General features: G+C 42.8%; 2 protein-coding genes across 3 annotated transcripts in view; one reads left to right on the top strand and one right to left on the bottom strand.

Annotated features, from left to right (window-relative positions):
* C6H1orf146 (chromosome 6 C1orf146 homolog) overlaps positions 1-4,098 on the top strand; it is a 29,791-nt gene extending 25,693 nt beyond the window's left edge. For both annotated transcript variants that reach the window (XM_068242614.1, XM_068242615.1), the window contains exons 5-6: positions 2,034-2,112; positions 3,553-4,098. In XM_068242614.1, the coding sequence (XP_068098715.1) occupies positions 2,034-2,112; positions 3,553-3,657 (184 nt within the window). In that variant the 3' untranslated portion in view covers positions 3,658-4,098. The remainder of the gene's footprint in view (positions 1-2,033; positions 2,113-3,552) is intronic.
* A 1,076-nt stretch (positions 4,099-5,174) lies between these two features.
* Positions 5,175-21,840, bottom strand: part of GLMN (glomulin, FKBP associated protein) — a 52,041-nt gene continuing 35,375 nt past the window's right edge. The window contains exons 10-19 of the mRNA XM_068242612.1: positions 20,903-20,933; positions 20,739-20,828; positions 17,360-17,401; positions 17,196-17,269; positions 14,957-15,041; positions 13,337-13,446; positions 9,395-9,458; positions 6,496-6,619; positions 5,534-5,616; positions 5,175-5,437 (exon numbers count right to left, since the gene is read on the bottom strand). Of these exons, the coding sequence (XP_068098713.1) occupies positions 5,312-5,437; positions 5,534-5,616; positions 6,496-6,619; positions 9,395-9,458; positions 13,337-13,446; positions 14,957-15,041; positions 17,196-17,269; positions 17,360-17,401; positions 20,739-20,828; positions 20,903-20,933 (829 nt within the window). The 3' untranslated portion in view covers positions 5,175-5,311. The remainder of the gene's footprint in view (positions 5,438-5,533; positions 5,617-6,495; positions 6,620-9,394; positions 9,459-13,336; positions 13,447-14,956; positions 15,042-17,195; positions 17,270-17,359; positions 17,402-20,738; positions 20,829-20,902; positions 20,934-21,840) is intronic.

Genomic DNA, 21,840 nt, shown 5'->3' with positions numbered 1-21,840 from the left:
AAATAAATTATACTAGCCTTCAATTCACTAAGCAGTTTAGACTAGTCTACTGATGGTTTTTAGTCTACTGATGGTTTGGTGTAAGGGCCTGTTCAGACTATGTGCGTTCCTAGACTTTTCAGGGAACGTGTCTGGGTACCAAAAACGCATAGAAACGGCTCCTAATGCTTTTGAATGGGCTAGTTCACATGCATGCGTATGAGACGCATACGTTTCTCATCCGCATTGCTGCACACAGTTCTGTGCGTCACGCATAGAAACGGACGCAATGAAAGTCTATGGACGCGTATCAAAAACGCGTACTATTGCGTTTTTAGCGTCCGTTTCCCTCTGCGGTTCCCATAATTCTTTTTTTTCCCCTGGGTCACGTGTGTGTGCAAAACGCAATAGAATACGCATTAGAACGCAAGAAAAACGCATGCGTTTTTCAACTTGCGTTTCTTTGATTTTAAACGCATTCTTCATACGCAGATAGTCTGAACAGGCCCTAAGTCAGTTGCATCAAGAGGGAATTCACTAATAATGACTGCAAAGTCAAAATGAACTTCCACACACAAACATGCCGCTATCAATGCTGTCCCTACAGCTAATTTAAAAGCTGGGATCTTCGTTACAAGATTAAAGTCTCTTGTGCAGTCACATTCACCATGTAAAGGTAGCCTATTGTCGTATGTGTCCTAACTCTAGCCCTGTAACATGCATAGTACAAACATGCACGCAGTCAGCGCATCAAAACCTACATTGGGTGCCAAAGTTTGGCTACAGGCACCTATGGCTATTACACAGGCACCTAGGTATCTGTGCAATAGCCAAACTTTGGCACTCAATGTAATCTCTTGTCACAACATAGCCACAAATTGACATTACGGTCTAAGGCGGCACCTAATTGAAAGATCGTTCCCGACACACAAATTACCAGTCTTGTCTTCAGACACTGTATAACTCTGCCTATAGGTGCTACACAAACTTCATGTCTCACCATCTAAATCCTGCAAGAAACAATAAGGCCCGGTGCACACCAAAACCAGCTAGCAGATCCGCAAAATGCAGCAGATTTTTAAACGCTTTTTATTTTTATGAGGCGTTTTGCGGATTGCTGCTGCGGATTTCAGTGTAGCATATTTCATATATTGTTACAGTAAAGCTGTTACTGAACAGCTTCTGTAACAAAACCGCCTGGCAAACCGCTCTGATCTGCCGTTTTTCAGAGCGGTTTGCGTTTTTCCTATACTTAACATTGAGGCAGAAACGCATCCGCAATCCAAAAAATGCCTCACCCCGGGAGGATTCGTTTCTGCAAAACGCCTCCCACTGTGGTGTGCACACCCCCATTGAAATACATTACCCTAGCATATCCGCAGCCGCCAGCGGCTGCAAAAATGCTCAAACCGCCGCTCGGTGTGCCCCAGCCCTATGACTGCTCACCATTACTTACCCATCTGTGAAATGACTACTGTGCTCGAGCCAGGTAATTTGGGGGCTGCCATAGGCCGTAATGTGAATTACAGTGGCTCTGAGTAATTTGGACGCCGGCAATAGCCGGAACCCAAATTACCAATAAAAAGCGGTGTCATTCGGGCGCTAGCAATAGCTGGAACTTTAATTATGTTGGGGACAAAACAATTAGGTAATCAGTAGGGTGGTAGTTTAGAAAAAGATTAGCTAGAGCCGGGTCAACCATCTTTCATCTTCACCCTGCGACCCAAATTTCCCTTTTGATGTTTTCCTGTGAGCCTTGTTGGGGCAGAACAAATAATATTAACAGCAGCATTTGGTCATTACACAACTGAAATGCTGGCAGTGAAGATTTTGACCAGACAGTGGTTTTATTTGGGACTGTAGGTAAAGGCAATGAATTGGTTAGGTTTACTGTCTAGGGTTAGATGTTAGAAAGGGTTATGGGGAAGGTGAAAGCTATTCTTATCAGTTAGGGTTAGGAGGTGTACGTTTGGCTTCAGCAATAGCCAGCATTTTCCTGCTTGTGTCAGAAGATGAGGTCCACTTTTAATGCTGCTTATTTATGAATTTTGCAGGTTTCTAGGAAGCAATTTGCAAATCATTCCTGCCCATAACGGTGCAGATGTTGTCAAAAGTATGTTAACAGTGGCCAAGGCAAGTACAGCATCTCTGTCATTTTTATATGAATATGTAAAACAGATACAGTAAGCATTAGGAATGGTCAATGAGATGCTAATAATCCTGAGCTGATGCCAATGTTATGCAGATATAGAGCATTTCCACTGTTTTCAGCATGGCATATGTGAGGGAATCTATCAAATGGGGACACAGAGGTAAATGTTTAACAGGTTATAAGCCTCCCCCACTATATACAAATCTGGACAATAACTCATAGAGAAGCATGTAATCATTTTGGTCAGGTTATAGCTAGCCCTAGCACATAGATGTCAACATCTGGCCCGCAAAGCCATCAAATTTGGCCTGCTAGTGAACTCCCTACTTTGCATTATGTTTGGCCCACTGTAGATAATCAGGGAAACTATATTGGGGGTGAAGTCCTATATCACCAGGGAAGCCATATGGGGATCGGGAAAGCACTAGACAACACCAGGAAACTGTATAGGCAATGAAGGACCACTAGACACCAGGTAACTGTATAGGGGAGGGAGGAGTCATTAGACACCAGGGAACTGTATAGGGGAGGGAGGGAGCCATTAGACACCAGGGAACCTTTTAAGGGAGGGAGGTGGCCACTAGACATTGAGGTTGGCTGCAACTAAAGCCTGGTACACACTTTTTAATGTTTATTGGGCAATCATTGGCCAATTTTACCTGCACAATCTGTTCAGAGTATTTAGTCTGTAGGCCCTCGTACTAAATGGAGGTGGTAAAATTGGCCAGTGATTGGCCAATCAAAGTTGGAGGTGTGTATGCACCCTTATGGTGTGTACACACTTGAAAGATAAATGAAAGATATCAGACCAATTTTACCCCCTTCCATGTAGTATGAGAGCCATACTCTACACAGTCTATTCTATTGAGCTGAACTCCCCATCAGATAAAACTCTTTGCAAGATGCTGCACACACAGATGCTGCACACTTTCAAAAGATCAGTATCTGCAAAAGATTTGTTCCGGCAAAATGCATTCATAGTCTATGATATCTGCAGATCCTAATACACACCTTGTTTAACAGACTTCATCTGCATATCTGACAATCATCTGAAGATCTAAAAATCCATCCTGGTGGATCTGATCTGCAGATGAATGTCTGTTAAACAAGGTGTGTATGAGGATCTGCAGATAACCTAGACTATGAATGCATTTTGCAGGAACGGATCTTTTGCAGATACTGATCTTTTTAATGTGTACAGCATCTGCCAAAGATTTTATCTGATGGGGAGTTCAGCTCAATGGAAAACACTGTGTAGAGTATGGATCTCATACTACATGGAAGGGGGTAAAATTGGTCTGATATCTTTCATTTATCTTTCAAGTGTGTACACACCATTAGGCTCAGTGTTCAATTTCGGCCCACTGGGAAGCATGTTTGATATGAACTCTGGTCATCTTTTATTCCTTTATTTTTTACAGGCCACATGCAAACCCCACATTGAAAACATACAAGAGCGACTTTGTCAGGCTAAGATGCGCATTACTGAAAACAGTCCAGTGTGGAAAACACTGGAGCAGATCTGATGCCGGGGCTGCTGGAATCACTGTCATTACCTGTTGCCGTTATACGTCATTTTGTTTGTTACATGCTTAGATAATAAGTGAATGTCAGATTCATTTACAGGCTGGCAGCATGCCAGTGGTTTTCTAAATAGCTTTCCACCAGCAGCGTAATTCCTGCAGCATGCTTCATTAGCTCAACTACAGGTCAGCGCTGACTCTATCTAATTCATGCAGCTGCACATCAAATGTGATTGTTGTAGTTCAGTCTATCAAGTAAAACCATGTCTCTCTGTAGCTTTTCTGGTAGAATAACAAAATGGCCGACAATAAAATGTCCTACTTCACAAGGGTTATTCAAGAATGTGAAGAGCTACTTACCCAATGCTTGCATTTTGTATTTGCATCGAGACATTCTTTGAAATGGAGAGCCCATTTTACAAATAAACAAAGTTAAGAACGAAATGGTCTGTTCCTTTCCTAAACACTGATCTGGGTGACATTGCTTTATTATCTGAACACTACACAAAGCCGATTTCAAATGAGCAAACTTCTCTTCATTTTCCCAGAGCACTATGGGAGAAGGAAAAGAATAATCTGATTGGTTACCAGATAATAGAAAGAACAAATTCCATCTGGTGACCATGTTGAAACAGTGGTTTCCAACACTGTGATGGTGCAGAGCTGTAACTAAATAAAATACTAGGATTACAAAAACATCACCAGGCTGTCTAGGGGTACCAACAGAGATGCGCTGAGCCCCCCATGGAAAACAAACTCACCTTTACCTATCCGCGCTCCTGCGCAGGTGCAATACAAGCTCGTGCCAGAAATAGCCGAGCGACTCATGCCTGCACAGTAGAGCGAATCCGATTGAGCTCTGCTATTTTGGGGACTGACAATGCTGGATCCCCGAAGATGAAGAGGGAAGCTTCATTAGTATTCAGAGGCTTCCCCCTCCCGAGGTAAGGGCACTTTATTCCTTACAGGATCTCTTTAAGTGATGTATACTTATTTGCTTGCATGCTTTCACATTGTGCAAAATTTTGCTTTATTTTTCCTGTTGAGCAGTTTTGTTTTTTTGTAATTAACCCCCATTTTTAAACAAGTTTTGTTTAGCCTTCAGCATTTGCAAGTCTAGAAACTGAAGCAGTGTTTGAACTTTAAAAGTAACTGGAGGTGAGAGAAATAAGAAGGCTGCCATATTTATTTCCATTTAACCCATGCCAGTTGCCTGGCTATCTTTCTGGAATTGGTAGGGTCACTCACATGAAGCATGCATGCAGCTAACCTTGTCAGATTTTTGTCAAACACCTGATCTGCCGTATGCTTGTTCAGGGTCTATGGCTAAAAGCATTAGAGGCAGCGGATCAACAGGATGGCCAGGCAATGTGCAATGTTTAAAAGGAAATAGGTCAGCCTCCATATGTCTCTCACTTCTGCTTCCCTTTAAAAACACCTGCATAACTTAGCATCATCGGCAAAAACGTTTTACTTCACTTTCATTGTTCAGTAAAACAAAGGCGCTCCATGCAGACAAATCTTATATAATAAATTGCATTTAATGTCAGGCAAAAATCGCAGAAAGCTTGTACAAGTTCAGTAAAAATCAACCAAATCTGCACCTTGTAAATGTTTTATGGCCTAAAATATCTTCATAAATATAGAACAGAACACGCTAAACATCTTTGCTTGACCCAATTTTCTCCTCTGGCGCAGATTTTAGTTTCACTTCAATGAGCTCTTCAACTCTGGCGAGGACGCTTTCCATTAAATCGAATGTGAAAATAGCTGACTGTAGAACCTAAAATGTCAAGCATGGTTAATGATGTTTAGCTAAGCACAGTGACAAGGGATGGGGGGGCAAATCACAGACTGCTGCACAGCTAGCTGTACATACCTGAAGCTGCATTTCAGGAGTCATGTCAGGTAACCTAGTGCCCCCGGCAGTCACAGAACACAGCGGCTTCCCAGAGCGCAGCCCTGTAACACAGTGCACATCACACGTACAGCACATCAGCCACAGTGTTATAGAAGGTCATCCAGCACACTAAGCTCACACAGCTGCCATCTGAAGGATAGTGATAAAACGGACATGGGACGATGGGTATAATTGTATCTTCTTGAAACAGACGGTACATGCTATAATTCAGAGCAACTGTGGTTTCCCACACACAAGGAAGGTCCGCACTTAACAGTTTGAAGTTACCTTTATTGTAGACATGTCCAAAATACAAGTTCGGCAGGCATCAAGCTGACATGTTTTGGACTCAAACGTCCTTAATCATCCCCCTATACATTCCTAGTAGTTTGGGTCACCCTGAGCTGCTTGGTTACTCTGTCCTTAATCATAGCTCACCTGAGCTATGATTAAGGATGTTTGAGTCCGAAACATGTCAGCTTGATGCCTGCCGAACTTGTATTTTGGACATGTCCACAATAAAGGTAACTTCAAACTGTTAAGTGCGGACCTTCCTTGTGTGTTGTATTCTCTGGTCCTGCCAACCAGGTCGAGCACTACAGTTGAAGTGGTGGAGTGGAGCGGTGTTCACTTTGCAAATGTGGTTTCCCATGATGCATCATTCTCGAATATGCAAATCATCTCTTTGGACCAGAAAGACCACTCAAGCTGTATACATGTTGGGATGATGTGGCCCTGTAAAATTTATAAGCTATGGGCTTACTATACACCAACGGTTCTGGGTATGTGCCTGGTTTTAGCGGGATAAAAAGAGGATTAGCATATTCAGGGTGATGCATCATGGGAAACCACAGTTGTTCACTTTCAGCTGAATTTTTGCAAATCCCACCTGTTTTAAGAAGGCAAAATGATATATAATGATGAGATGACTCAATTCTCACCTTTCTTCTTCTCATTCGTGCTTTTTATTTCTGCTTCGTAATGGGCTCTGGACATGTTCAGCCCGGTGTGGAGAGGTCTCAGAAACTGCTGCTCAATTTTATGAAGCTCTGTCCATACTCCTGTCTGGCCAAACCAAAAACATGCAGAAAATATCAAGTTATTTTGAATTTATTGTTTAATTTAATACGCCACCAGAGGAAAATGCATGTCAAAACTATCAAAGATAGATGTAAAGGCTGCTGAAGTTACTTGCAAATCTCAATAGTTATGTTTGGCCCCTCCTTTTCCTCCTCTCATGTCTCCCTATATGATCCAGAATACTTGAACTGGATGTTTTTCTATTTCTTTTAACAAATTATTTTTACTGAATTATATTATTGAATTATACAACAAAATAAAAGAACAATAGGTATCTCTACTTTTTCAGCTTATGTATGAAAGAATAATTTGAATAGGAAAAAATATCCCACCACTAATCATCTGAGAAAACAGTGCAAATTTGGGGGGGGGGGGGGGGGGGGGGGGGAAATCTACCCATCTGGTACATAAATATAGAATGGGTCATCCAATATTTGGTGTCATCAGTGGCAGCTCCACATTCTTTTGGGGGGGACACAGACAAGACAAATAATATTTATATCACGCTTTTCTCCTGGCAGACTCAAAGCGCCAGAGCAGCAGCCACTAGGGCGCACTCTATGGGCGGTAGCAGTGTTAGGGAGACTTGCCAAAGGTCTCCTACTGAATAAGTGCTGGCTTACTGAACAGGCAGAGCCGAGATTCGAACCCTGGTCTCCTGTGTCAGAGGCAGAGCCCTTAACACCATCCAGCCACATAACTGGCTGGTGGGGCCTATTTAGGTGATCAAAAACAATGATTGTATGGCGAGCTTTAGATATTTTTGCCTAACTCGGGTGATAAAATTAAGGCCAACTAGTTCATCAATGATGGGAATTAATTGCAAGGAATTGTGAGGTATTTATGCTTTACTTAGCACCTACATAGACTTCTGGCTGGCATGGAGAGTTAAGGTCCGTACACACGCCGGACTGGAGGCAACGACGGGTCCATCGTCACCTCCCACTGGGTGGGCGTTCCAGCGACAGTCCGGCGTGTGTACAGTCTGTCTGCAGACTGATACGGCTGTTTCTGAGCGATCCGCCCGGCGGATCGCTCAGAAACAGCCGTATCAGTCCGCCGACAGACTGTACACACGCCGGACTGTCCCTGGAACGCCCACCCAGCGGGAGGTAACGACGGACACGTCGTTGCCTCCAGTCTGGCGTGTGTACGGACCTTTATTTTACAGACCCTATATTGTTCATGTGTATGCAGCTGGACCCTGGAAACGGTGAACTGCATGCTACTGAGGGGGGAGGGGGTGTGTGCTCAGAGGCGCACAGTGATTACAGGGGGGGGGGGGGCAGTTCTCCTGCATGCCCTAATGTAGCACCACCACTGAGTATTATCAATAATCCAATTAATCCAAACATTGCCTCCAATAACATCGGACGTGAAATTAAAATGAGGAAAGAGGAAAAAAACTCTTCCAGTCCAGGTTTTGCTGGATCACGTTTGTTCCCCACATGTCACAGCTTTACCGGCTCTATCGAAGTGCCTATACAATACCAAGGGCAGCAGGCAAATAAAAATAGATAACCAAGACTCTGACAACATCTCAAAACTGACACAGAAAAAGTAAGCTTCTGTTTAGAACAAAATAAAACTAGGAGAAAAAAAAAACACAACCTTTAACCTCCTTAGCGGTTATCACAAGTCCAGCTTGGGGTGGAACAAACACGCCAGGAGGAGTAACCACGAGCTGTATCTATACTGGGGAGAGGGGCTACCTTTTACTGGAAGCACATCTGGAAATCTATAATGGGGTCGGGCGGCTTCCTAAAACTGGGGCCACATCTTGCTACCTATACTGGGAAGGGGGCTACTTTACACTGGTGGCACATTTGGCTATTTATACTGGGGGGGGGGGGGGAGGGTTACCTAATACTGGAGGCATATCCAGTAACCTATATTGGGGGTGGGGCAACCCAATTAGTACATGGGGCACATCTACCTAAACTGGGACAGGAACAATTCAATGTGGGAGCACACGCTGGAATCTCTGCCTCTCATGCTGGAGAACCTGGTGCTGTATATCTTGCAGCATCCTATAGCTACATACACATTCTAGGTAAAACTCGACTGGGGCAGCTGATTAACTACATAACGACCGCGTCACGCCAATGGGCGTGACCGCAGTGGCAGCCCCAGGACCGCCTAACGCCGATTGGCGTCAAGTCCTGGAGCTGCAGTTTCCCACAGAACGGCCGCGCGCATGCGCGATCGTTCCCTGCCAGTTCACGGTGAGGAGCTCCGTGATTAGCCTGCTAGCCGCCGATCGCAGCTAGTAGACGGTTTGTAAACAAAAGGGGAAAGAAATCCCCTTTGTTTACATCCGTACAGCGATGCGGTCTCCAGCAGCGCTTCACGAGATCATCAATCCCCAGCCTCTGACTGGCCGGGGATCGCCGTCCTCTCATAGGCTGATGGCTATGAGAGGCGGAGAACAGGATGGATCGCCGTCCCGTTCATTTCTATAGGCTGAGGGGAGGAAGGATAGGGAGGGGGACGGAGGGAGAGCGAGCCTCTATGAGGTAGAAGAAAAAAAAGAAGAAAAGTGGCAGCAGCGATCGGACACCTCCGGAAGCATGTCCCCTTAGGGATAAAAATAGGAGGCGAGTCCGATCGCTGGGCTGTGCAGGAGGCTAAAAAACAGATTAAAATTAACAAAAAAAAAAAGTTTACTTTGAACAAAAGTATTTAAAAAAAGATAAACAAAACACAGGACAGAAAGTTTTCTTTTGTCTTTATAGGGGGACGCCAAAGTACAACACTTACTTCATAATTTATTTCATCATCTTTTATAACTAAGTAGCGCAAAAAGTTGAGGGAAGCCATTATCCTGTGAGGAAAACAGAACAGTTACTAGATAAAAGTATACTGCCACTGCCATAAACACTTCCAAATTACCGTTACCTGGTCTATGCAGAAACTACCAGAAGCTGAATATCACTTACATCATCTAGGGAAAATCATGACCGTCAACCACATGGGCCCGATGACCCCAGCAGGAACACTTACCTGCATGTATTCCTGGGGTGGTTTTAAGTAAAATATATTTTAGTATTGTACTGACAGTAAAGTTGTTGCAGCCTCCACAATCCCTGACCCCTAAGGAGCTTGGAGCATGGGTAACTTTACCCCTATGGTACACACTCACCATCACTAGAAACTACTGTTTGGCAATTAGTTTTTTTTTATTTTTAACTTAATCCAGATTTGTATGTCCTCCTCTCAACCATGATTAGCTGCATACCTTTACTTTGCTTGTGAGGACCCTTTCCTTATAAAGTCACGCTTCTATCTGTAGACTGGTAGCATGTTTACAGACAAAAAGATGGGAACATCCAAGGAATGCAGCTTTAAAAACAAGTAAGGTATGTAGCCAATAACGCATTAAAGGAGAACATACACATACCTTTCTATTTAAACACAACTCGCAAGGAGATAAAAACAGGGAACACCAAGAGCCCCAATAGTGTAATTCGTACTGGACAAGGTGGCAATAAGTTTGTATTGCTAGATACTCACAAGTCAGGGTCACCAGCAGGCAACCACTGTAAAGGCAGGTGGGGAGATTGTCCTGACACCACTCAGGATTAAGAAGTCACTCTCTGTAGACAGGAAGAAAGGGTAGCAACCCTCCACCAAGGGTGGACTCAAAATTGTATACAATGAACAGAGGCGCCAAAAGTATAAGATTAGATTAAATGCTTAAATTAGCTTAAAAACCAACTTAAATGGCAAAATTGAAGGCGGAAGTGGTGGTCTTACCTCCCTCAAGCAGACACGACAACGGCTGCGATTCAGACAGTCAAACATTTATTAGGAACTCCAAAAAGAAATGCAACGCGTTTCGCAGCCGTTGTCGTGTCTGCTTGAGGGAGGTAAGACCACCACTTCCTCCTTCAATTTTGCCCTTTAATCTGGTTTTTAAGCTCATTTAATCTAATCTTATACTTTTGGCGCCTCTGTTCATTGTATACAACTCGCAAGGTTCATGTTTGCTTTAAGATGGCACTATATTATACTAGGCAAAGGTCCCCCCAAAAATCCCATCTGTAAAACAAACTCTGGATGAGGTCTAAAAATCTAGAAATTAAATGGATGAACAGAGTGGTGTCAGTTATATGGGTTTACCTGCTGTGGTATGGTCTAGTATCCATTTGGTGGTGATAAATGCCATGCTTATGGCTATGCACTAACTCTGCCTGCACTGTATATGTTACAGATTATATCAATCTCCCACAATGCTTCCATGAGAAAGGCTTTGAGGTACAGTCAGGTCCATCAGGTATCTGATCCGCAGAAATGTAAACTCTATGCAAATCCAACCAGCAGCCTGACTGCACAGTGTTTGATCTGGATGCTGTGGCCAGCTCTGCCCATACTTGCCTACGTAGTGCCGTCACACCTTCCCCCTCACCAACACAAACACACGGGCTGGCAACAGGGAGAGTGGGCAGTGTGTGATACCATTATGTGGGTAGAGAGGGGCGGAGCTCAGGAGATCAGCTAGACAGCCAGGCAACTGGTATTGTTTAACAGGAAATAAATATGGCAGCATCCATATCTCTCTCAGTTTGGGTTCCGTTTAACATCTGATGCAATGAAGTAAACTTTTCCTTAAATTAAAATCATTAAAGGAGATTTTGCATAAAATTGTGAGATGACAGAATAATGAACTACAACCATTTACGATTTTTATTTTCTGTCACTGAAATGAAAAAGAAGCTAAAGTGCAATCATTAATATTCTGAAAATATTTATGAAAGGAACCACTTAATCTAATAAATCACACTGTCTGCCAGCATAGCTTACAAACCGCAATGCAGACAAAGCTGCGGTTTCATTATGGATGTGGCCATTTTGTTGGTTAGTTCATACTGAGCTGGAATAGTGGCCAAAAACCTGTCTGTTTTTTTTATTCTGCTAATTAAAGGGATTCATTAGTCAACTTTACTGAATTTTTTTTTTTAATTATTGATTTATAAAGCGCCAACATATTCCGTGTCGCTGTACAAAATAAGAAACAAACATGTGGTACAAAATAATACAGATAACGGTATACCTTACACCAATACACAGTTGTGTTCAAAATTATTCAACCCCGACTGAAATCGAGTGTTTTGGCCAGTTTGACATTGATTTTGATCATTTCAGTCATCTTGTTTACAATTATATCAAAGAGGCACTTGTAAGTCAGACAAATATAACATTTATGATGGAATAACCACAAATGTCTTTTCTTTGCTCACATCATTATCAGTTTTATTCAACCCCCAAGTGACATTCATTCTTAGTACAACATCATTTTCCAGTTAGAACAGCTTTTAAATGTGAAGCATAGCTTGACACAAGTGTCTTGCAGTGATCTACGGGTATCTTAGCCCATTCTTCATGGGCAAAAGCCTCCAATTCAGTCACATTCTTAGGCTTGCGCGCTGCAACTGCTTTCATTAAGTCCCACCAGAGGTTCTCAATCGGATTTAAGTCTTGTGACTGCGATGGCCACTCCAAAATGTTCCATCCTTTAATCTGCAACCATGCTCTAGTGGACTTGGAGGTATGCTTGGGATCATTGTCCTGTTGAAAGGTCCAATGTCTTCCAGGTTTGTGATGGACTGCATCACATTTTCATCCAATATCTCCTGGTACTGAAGAGAATTCATGGTACCTTGCACACGCTGAAGCTTCCCTGTACTTGCAGAAGCAAATCAGCCCCAAAGCATGATTGACCCCCTGCCATGCTTCACAGTAGGCAAGCTGTTCTTTTCTTCATAGGCCTTGTTCTTCCTCCTCCAAACAGAACGTTGATCCATGGGCCCAAACAGTTCTAATTGTGTTTCATCAGTCCACAGAACACTACCACAAAAGTTTACCCAGCATACCCAGGTGACAACCTGCAGTCCAATTGGACAGCAGTGTCACCTGATGTGGAATTTGATTGGAAATCAGCGAATGGCTGCTTTCTGGCTTCCATGTGGATGGGTGGTACCAGCACTCTAGCATTCTATATGCGGACCAACAATATTTAAAGATGTAGCTGACCGCACCTATAAGTAATACAATTTATGTGTGTGGGGGGCCGGTAAAAAAGCCTCAGGGGGCCACATTCGGCCCGCAGGCCTTAGTTTGAGGACCACTGGTCTAGGGCTCCACCTGTTGGTTTAAACGGCAAACTTTATAAAGCTTGCCTCACTGCAGTGCAGTAAATAGTGTATAAGATCAGTCATCAAGTCCAGAGGTTTTGCTCCTTAGAGATGTACAGAATGTAGTACAACAGTATACTGAGACTTTTTTGCTCAGAAAACTTTTCTAGTCAAACCAGCAAACGCAGCTCCAAAAAAAGACACTGGAATTTGAAATATTTCATATATTCCCAATAGATTAAAACATTTTAATACATTTTTAGTGCTAAAAGAATGACAAGCTCTCCACAACAATGTTCAATGGTACAAACACTTTTCTCTGCCTTATCAGACCTGATTAAACAGAGAAAAGTGTTTGTTCAGTTAATAAAAGCTGTGAAGAGATTTGTTCCTCCGTCCCTGCTTGTCAACAAATATTTCTATTTAGGCAAAAAGTTTTCCCAGGAGAATTTCAGCGAAACTAACTAACTAAAAATCTAATTTCACAAACCGGAGTTTATATAATTATGTGTCTGTGAGAAAGTAGAATGTTCACTTTATGCAAAGACAAAATTGTAATGAAACTCACCTGTCAGAACTTTGAAGTAGGTCTGTTTCTGCCCCATCTGGAAGTGAGAGCACCATATGAAGGAGTGGGGTGAGACGAGTGCCTAAGAACCACCTGTTCTGTGTGTCTGACTGTATTGGAAAAATGAAAAGCACAAATAATGACTCCACATCATAACTTCACTGAGAAGTCAAGACAGAGGCGTGTCACAGCAGTACATGAAATAATCTCCATACACAATGAAATGAGTATTTGCTGGCAGAGCACCTGTTCTCTAGACTGGTGGATGAGATCGTACTTTCGTGAGCTAACAGGAGGAAAAGGGCTCAAATGTAGCAACAATACATAGACAGATGTTCATTTAGAAGCTAAAACAACATTGATGAGGACCAAATGAAAGCGGATGTAGTGAGCAAGCGACATCGTTGTGAAACGAATTGCTATCGTGGTCCTCAGTCCCGCCCCCACACAGCTGCACATAGCCTGTTCCATCCACCTGCTATAAGTATATCCACACTTGTACTCATTAAAACATTTGTGTAGGAGTGCCAGCCTCTACCTCTCCGCTCTGCAACACTACTGTGTATATTCTGGATTTGGGAATGCGCCAGACCTCATTTGGGTCAAACAGGAAATGGATGAGGAACTTTTGTCAAGTGTCCTGCATATACAGCCTATAAATACTGGTGTCTATCTCTTACCATACATACCAAATGAAAAGTGTTGTCATCTTCATAATAGTATGCAATCAACCGCAACAGGTGCCCCCCTCCTCCCCCTCACCACCAATTGCCACAAAAGCAGGTGGGTCAAATCCCTCGTTCAAAAAATATTCTCATGCTGTATATTAGCAATTATAACTGGATTCTCTTGGGATATACAAAAACCATTACATTTAAAATTAATGTACTGATTCTGACATAACTGTATAGAATTCTCCTTTCAGACTAACTGTCATGGTTTCCAGATAGTAGGATTTCTGACTACACAAACATGCATTTTCTGACTCGGATTCTAGGTGATGAGGGTATTGCTAGATCACCTTAGACTTTGCTGAAGCACAGGTCCGCCGCAAGTCTATATCTGCTGTGTGTCTGTGCAATAATTGCTATTATATAAACATACAATAGATATTCTATAAACCATCTGAAGCTTGTGTATGACTGGTATTTATGGCTTTATAGCATTAGGACATATTCTGGTCTTTTTTTAAGATTTGGGTATATTTTTTGAAGAGAATAAAAAGAGGCCTGTTGTATGTGTTATGGAGAAGCCAGTCAAGTGATGCTTACAACAAAACACATAGGGCTTCATCATGAGTGAACTGGTGCTTATACACTTAGGTAAGGGTGACTTGTCCATATTAAGTGAATGACCACATTGTACCAAAAGTTTCCCACCACTCAGCCCAGCTCTCTCTGAGGGACATGGAGAAGATCCCCTTGCCCTGCTACACTGGGACAAGGGAGCTTTTAGAGGAAAGGGTTTGGTTGGCCTTTTCCACCTCCTGTGTTGAAAAGTCAATGGGTTGGCGTTGAATCCAGTGAGGTCTAACACCTCACTCTTGGCTGGGGAGTGGAGGATGGGCTACAGGTTTATTTAAAATAAAAAATATTAATATAATATGATCCCACATCTCACCTTTAGTGCCAAGTCGATCTGATTCTTAATGTTTTGTATGATGTACCCCTCCACACCTGCGTGGTGACTTGTTTTCAGCAGGCACCTAAACACACAGCAGCTGGTTAGTTCGATGATGGAAAACTTTATTAACTTAAATAACTATTACTGTATTTCAGCTTCAATCTAAACATTTAGAAATACAGTTTAACATTCTGTGGCACTGTACAGTGTACATAGGCTTGTCATTATCTGTCCCTCTGAGCTGCTAACAATCTAGTCCCTACCATAGTCACATGTCCATCATAGTCAAGTGCCAACTTTTTTGGGGGGGGGGCAGGAGGGCGCCAAATAACTTATCTCTGTAATTTGGGATGTAGCAGGAAACGGGAGTGCCCAGAGGAAGCCCACAGAAGCACAAGGAGAACATTGAAACTCCATGCATACAGTGCCCTAGCTGAGATTTGAATTGGAGACCCAGGGCTGCAAGGCGAGAGTGCTATTTATTACGCCACTGTGCTAGTAGGCAGAGGTCTTGGCAGTCAAATTAGTTACATAAGAAACTGGCTTTAGAACATCGCATGCAATTAATTTATGAAGCTTTTATTAGAGACTAGGAATATGCTTCAGACTTTGGTAAACTTGAACTTTGATCCACATTTGTTGTGTTCAGTTTATGTTTGATCCCAACAGTGGCAATGTTTGTTAGAACATGCAGTAGATCTGTGGGAGGTTCTCTGGGGCGCAGACCCCTGCTCAGTCACAGTTTTTGTGAAAGCCATAATGATGCTATATGGCCCTTTATGTCTTTTATAACCTTACAAGTGGGCATTTGGAATAAATCAAGTCTCTGACTGGCTGCCTTACATATAGCTAAACTGTTGATTGAGAGATGAAAAAAAGGAAAAAAGAGAGAGAGAGAGAGACTGACGTCTCTGGATTTATTATTATTTAGTATGTATATAGCACCGACATCTTCTTCCGCAGCACTGTACAGAGTACATTGTCTTGTCACTTAACTGTCCCTCAGAGGGACTCACAATCTGATCCCTACCATAATCGTATGTATGGTGTAGTGTATGTATCATAGTCTAGGGACAATTTAGGGGGAAGCCGATTAACTTATCTGCATGGTTTTGGAATGTGGGAGAAAACTGGAGTGCCCAAAGGAAACACCCAAACATGTGGGAGAACATACAAACTCTGTGCAGATAGTGAATTTGCTGGTATGTGAACCAGGAACCCAGCACTGCAAGGCAATCTAAATATTAGGGTGTTAACATTTAAATTGTTTTTTTTCTACCCCTTTGTTGGAATGGCTAATATTCTGCTGTACTCATTCATGAGAGTGAGATAATGCAAATAGCCACATCGCTGTGAGGAGAAATCATGCACATAAGGCTTTGTGGTGCAACAGTACATAAAGAGGCTTCTCATACCAACTACTAAGAGCAAAAAAAACAAAAACAATTAGATTAACCACTTCTCTACTTTTTTTCCCTTTCAAAAGCTCTTCCCATTCATTTGGTAATAACTTTATCACTAATTATCATACTAAAATGATCTATATATTATTTTTTTGCGGGACAAACTAGGCTTTCTTTGGGCAGTACTTTATGCTAAGCATTATATTATTTTATATGTATTTGACAGGTAATAAGGGGAAAAATGAAAAAAAAATCACAATTTCTCAGCTTTCAGTCATTGTAGTTTAAAAATAAAATGTGCTATTGTGGATAAAACAGACACATTTTATTTGCCCATTTGTCCCGGTTATTACAATATTTAAATTGTGTCCCTAGTACAATGTATGGCACCGATATTTTATTTTCGGATAGGGGTGAAGGAGTTAAAAAAAAAATAATCAAAATGTATTCAATTTTTCTATGGTAAGTGTATAATGGTGTATTTGTAAGTAGTTTTACTTTTTGGTCACAAGATGGTGCTATACTAACTCTGTTTTCTAAAAATAGAAAACAGAACCAAGTGTTTAAATGGTGTTTATAAACAAGGATGTAGAAAAGCGGGGCAGAAGTTGCTAAGTGGTTAAACTGCATTTTTGAACAGGGGACATTCTAGGCTGTCAAAAAAGCTTTAAAATAAACTTGAGTCATGTAACCAGCATAGCAGCCACACCTACGGTATATAAGATATACTGTCCACACCAATATGTCAGACATTTTTTTTATTATAGTGAATGAAGTGACAGGCTTACTTTTAAATCGGCTTTTCTGTGACACTGAGGTTATAATATTCTTACCTGAATAGTTTGTACTTTCCTTCCACACAGAACTTGTCAATCACTAATTGTAACATTGCCAAACTTCTCTTTCGCTGCAAAGATAGGCAGAAAGTAGAATTTAAGAGCTGTGCAGTGCAGCAGAAGAAATGCAACGTTTTGTTAAATCAGCTCCTTTGACTCACCAGATGTTCAATAGGACACAGTGTCATCACCTTCACCAAATCCTGCAGGAATATAGAGAACCAGGAGAGAAACAAAAGGCATTGATTCACTGCAAGAACAACTATAGGTTACTCCCACACAGATCTGGTAATTGCAAAAGACAGAAAACTGTAAAGTATAGCACAATTAACAACACGCAACGTATGTGGCACTGCTTGAACGAGGTGGCATCCACCCTCACAGCACTGGGAAGGGGATATGCAGTATCCACGCAGTATGCATCCTACTGACTTATAGAAATCCTTGGTATGCTCAGAAAACATGGCTTTAATACTCTGGCTTCACATATATCAGCAGATTTGTGCAACTAATACCTAGATTTTCAGTGATGATTGGTTGCAGGTATTTATGCATACCTGATGGCAGTAGCTCAGAGTTTACCTTTTGTTTGTATATGGCAACCAAAAGTGGCAGATTTAGGCTGCTTTCACAGTGGGACATTAAAGTCCCCCGTTACAGCAGCCAGTAACGCAGCCCAACTCACAGTAATGAAAAGTCAATGGGCTGTTCACAGTGCCCACGTTGCGTTACATTGTAACGCTACACGTTGAATGAAAGTGCAGCATGCTGTGAGTTATACTGGGCTTTAGCTGCGTTAGACTGCTTGCACATGCTCAGTGACTAGCCACATGGCTAATTAATATTCACTGCACTGTGCTGAGTAACCTGGACTCATGATCGAATCGTTCATTTGATCCGGATCTTTTTTGTGAGTCGAATCATCCGGATCATCACAATGAAAGATTCCGTTTACAGTGGATGTCTGTCTGGAAGAAACAAGAGCATACAGAATGTAAAGTGCAGGGAAAGTAGTGTCCTACTAGTCATTTCACCCCCAGTCTGCTTCCCTAGTAAAATGATTCAAATGATTCGGTTCAAAGATCCGGATCTTTTCAATGATCCGATTCGAATGATCCGAATCCTTAAAAAGATCTTCCCATCACTATCCTGGAGCGGCTGCTTTGAGAGCCGCATAACCCAGCTCAATGACATCCAACTTCAACACCACCATGCGTTGCGTTAGGGGCACGTTATGCGACCTTAACCTCCCTGGCGTTCTATTAAGATCGCCAGGGCGGCTGCGGGAGGTTTTTTTTTTAATTAAAAAAAAACTATTACATGCAGCCAACTGAAAGTTGGCTGCATGAAAGCCCACTAGAGGGCGCTACCAATGCGTACTTCTGATCGCCTCCGGCGATCAGAAGTAACAAGGAAGGCCGCAATGAGCGGCCTTCCTTGTTTCGCTTTCCTCGTCGCCATAGCGACGAGCGGAGTGACGTCATGGACGTCACCCGACGTCCTGACGTCAGCCGCCTCCGATCCAGCCCTTAGCGCTGGCCGGAACTGTTTGTTCCGGCTGCGCTGGGCTCGGGCGGCTGGGGGGACCCTCTTTCGCCGCTGCACGCGGCGGATCACCTGCGGCGGCGATCAGGTAGCACACGCGGCTGGCAAAGTGCCGGCTGCATGTGCACCTTTTTATTTGACCAAAATCGGCCCAGCAGGGCCTGAGCGGCACTCTCCGGCGGTAATGGACGAGCTGAGCCCGTCCAGACCGCTAAGGAGGTTAACGTCCCCTAAAACGCAACGTCTTGGTGGGAAAGAGGCCTTAAAGTGTATCTGCAGTTCTGGGTGTCTCCTTTATACTATAGGCAGTTGTATGCTCTGCTGTGACTCCAGACTATATACAAAATTTTACTATTTGTCTGTGATATGGGATTTCTGGTATAGCCTCACTTTCTGTAATCAATCCAAGCTCCGCCAGGAGCAGCTGTCAGCTCCCTGCACTAACCCCTCTCTCCAATGTAAGCAGTTATCTCATAGACACTAAAGCCTGGTACAAACTATTAGTTATGAATGGCCAATCATGGACCAATTATAACACCTAGATGTATGAATGAGGGTTAACAGATATTGAATACTATGACCAGATTTCTGATTTCAGATTGTGTTTGTAAACCCTGATTCTACAGTACATGAAGGTGGTAAAATTGCTCAGTGATTGGCCAATTACAATTGAAAGTGTGTACTGGACTTTAGGATGCGAAAACATACAATTTTGTTTAGCCAATGATTGCCAATTCTACCACCTAAATGAAGTATGAGAGCTTACCTACATAATCAGCTCAGAAAAAAGATACGCACCTATGAAGGGGGAAGGCTCTTGGTCCTATAGAACCTTCTCGCTCCTCTCACGGTACCCACGTTCCAGTGATGCCCCACCTAGTTTGAATGCCCCTCCCTCCCCCCACCCGCCGTGGGAGACTTTGGACGTCTTCGGGAGCCCAGTCAGGCGCCTCTGGTTTGCACAAGTGTACTCGGGCTCTCAAGGACTTCCGAAGCCTCCTGCAATGGCAGAGAGCAGTATTCAACCAATGGGTTGGATACTGCTTACAGAGTGACATTGCTGGAAGAAGGGGACCAGGAGAGGAGCAGGAAGGCTCTATAGGACCCAGAGCTTTTCCTCTCCATAGGCGAGTATCTGGCTTTATTTTTTTTTTTCCCAGCTTAATATTCACTTTAACTACTTCTGGACCTAGTTTATTTGAAATCTACATCCTGCATGTGGCTGCGCGGCTCTGACAGGATGTAGAACAATCCTCGCCACTCATTCACGATGCTCCCGCTGCTCTCTCCCCAAAGGTGTGCAGTAAATATTGCACTGAGCTGAGGGTGTAACAATCTCAGACTCAGAAGCAGAGGTTACTTGAAGTAGCGGTACGAGGATGTTTTACTCAGAGAGATAACCCAGCGCACTCAGATAACTGCAGATCATAATGCTAAGAAGGTAGTCTGTCCTATATGTAGTTCCAGGCATGACTGGAAATGGCTTCAGATACTCTTTTAGCAAAATGGCAAATTAATAATTCTATAAAACTTTCATGACTCCTAGGATTCTGTTATTTCATGCTGGGATATTGTGCCTTGTAAAAACACAGAACTGCCTGTGTTGTCCATGATGGAGCAGAGTGTTCTGTACACACAGATAGGCACCCAGTATTACAAGTTAGAACTCTTTACTGAAGAAAAACATGCAGAAATATAACACACACAACCATCAGGAAATGCAGCTTACGTAGAACAGAGAGAATACAGAGTGAATACAGGAAGTAAAAACCCCATTCAGATCACCATTGCATTTTACACATAGTGACATCTTGTGGTTGTTTTACTTTACTGCAGTTAACCATAATAGTGTGGTTAAATCTATGACAGTCCACAGTTTCCAGACGTGCTCTATCCTTCCCTTCTCTGGGTGAAATCTGATTGGTTGCCATGAAGAAGACCCTCTTTTACTCCAGTTTCAATACAATAGACAAATTATTGTAGGATTGCACTCACCTGCAGAACTTGGCTGACAGCCTTAATGTCTAACAGATCCTCATGAAGACTTTCATTATCCACTCTTAGCAAACTGTGCTCCAGTAACTCCTGCAAACAGAGAGCCTGAGTCATTAAGCCACTGCTGCATCTGTCACCTACTCTAAGTTCAAATGTGAACTTACAAGCCCTTTGGACAACATGGATTCTTCTGTCCTGAAATGAAATATAATGAAAAGGTCAAGAATAAAATGCAACACTCACAAAGACTGCCTGTGCAAAGTAAACTGGTATTTTGTGCATTTGAGAGCTTATATATTTTAAATGTGGCTATTGTCAGTTTTAAAAACAGAAGGTGGTTACTTCCAGTATTGTGATTTTCAATATCCAAGTAAAAAAAGTATTACCGGTCCACTTGCCAACCATATTCCCCTCAGATAGAAGACTTCTCTTTTGTCCACAGCTGCTAAGCATCTTAATGATGGTCTCTGACACACCCTTTTCATGTGAGCCTGAATGGCATCATCTCCGCCTACCAACCAACTACTGAAACTTTAGCTTAAATTTTAGGCACCCCCCCCCCCCACCTCGAAAAAAAATAAAAATTAAGCAGCAGGTTAGCCCTCCTCGCAGTCAGACTGCTTTTAGGCTGCTTTCACAGTGGGACATTACAGGCGCACGTTAGAGCAGCCTGTAACGCAGCCCAACTTACAGTAATGAAAAATCAATGGGATGTTCACAGTGCCCACGTTGCATTACAGTGTAACGCTGGACGTTCAAAGAAAGTGCAGCATGTGGTTTTAGCTGCATTAGACTGTTTGCACATGCTCAGTAAGGGGAGAATCCGCTATTGTTCCTAGCCACATGGCTAATTAATATTCACTGCACTGTAGTGTTGTCCAGATCATGAACGATTCGGATCTTTGATGTGAGTCTAATCATCCGGATCATCACAATGAAGGATTCGGTTCACAGTGGATGTCTGGAAGAAACAGGAACTGCAGCTTCTGTGCACAAGCACAATCTTCCTGCTGCATCTCTCCCTTCCCCATTAGCACCCTCAATGTTCCTTCATTCTCCTGCACCTCTCACTTTGCTGCACCCCTGCTTCCTGCTTCCCTAG

This window comes from Hyperolius riggenbachi, chromosome 6 (genome assembly GCF_040937935.1).
Source record: "Hyperolius riggenbachi isolate aHypRig1 chromosome 6, aHypRig1.pri, whole genome shotgun sequence".
In the NCBI taxonomy this organism is placed as follows: Eukaryota; Metazoa; Chordata; class Amphibia; order Anura; family Hyperoliidae; genus Hyperolius; species Hyperolius riggenbachi.
This window is presented reverse-complemented; position numbering and strand designations above follow the sequence as displayed.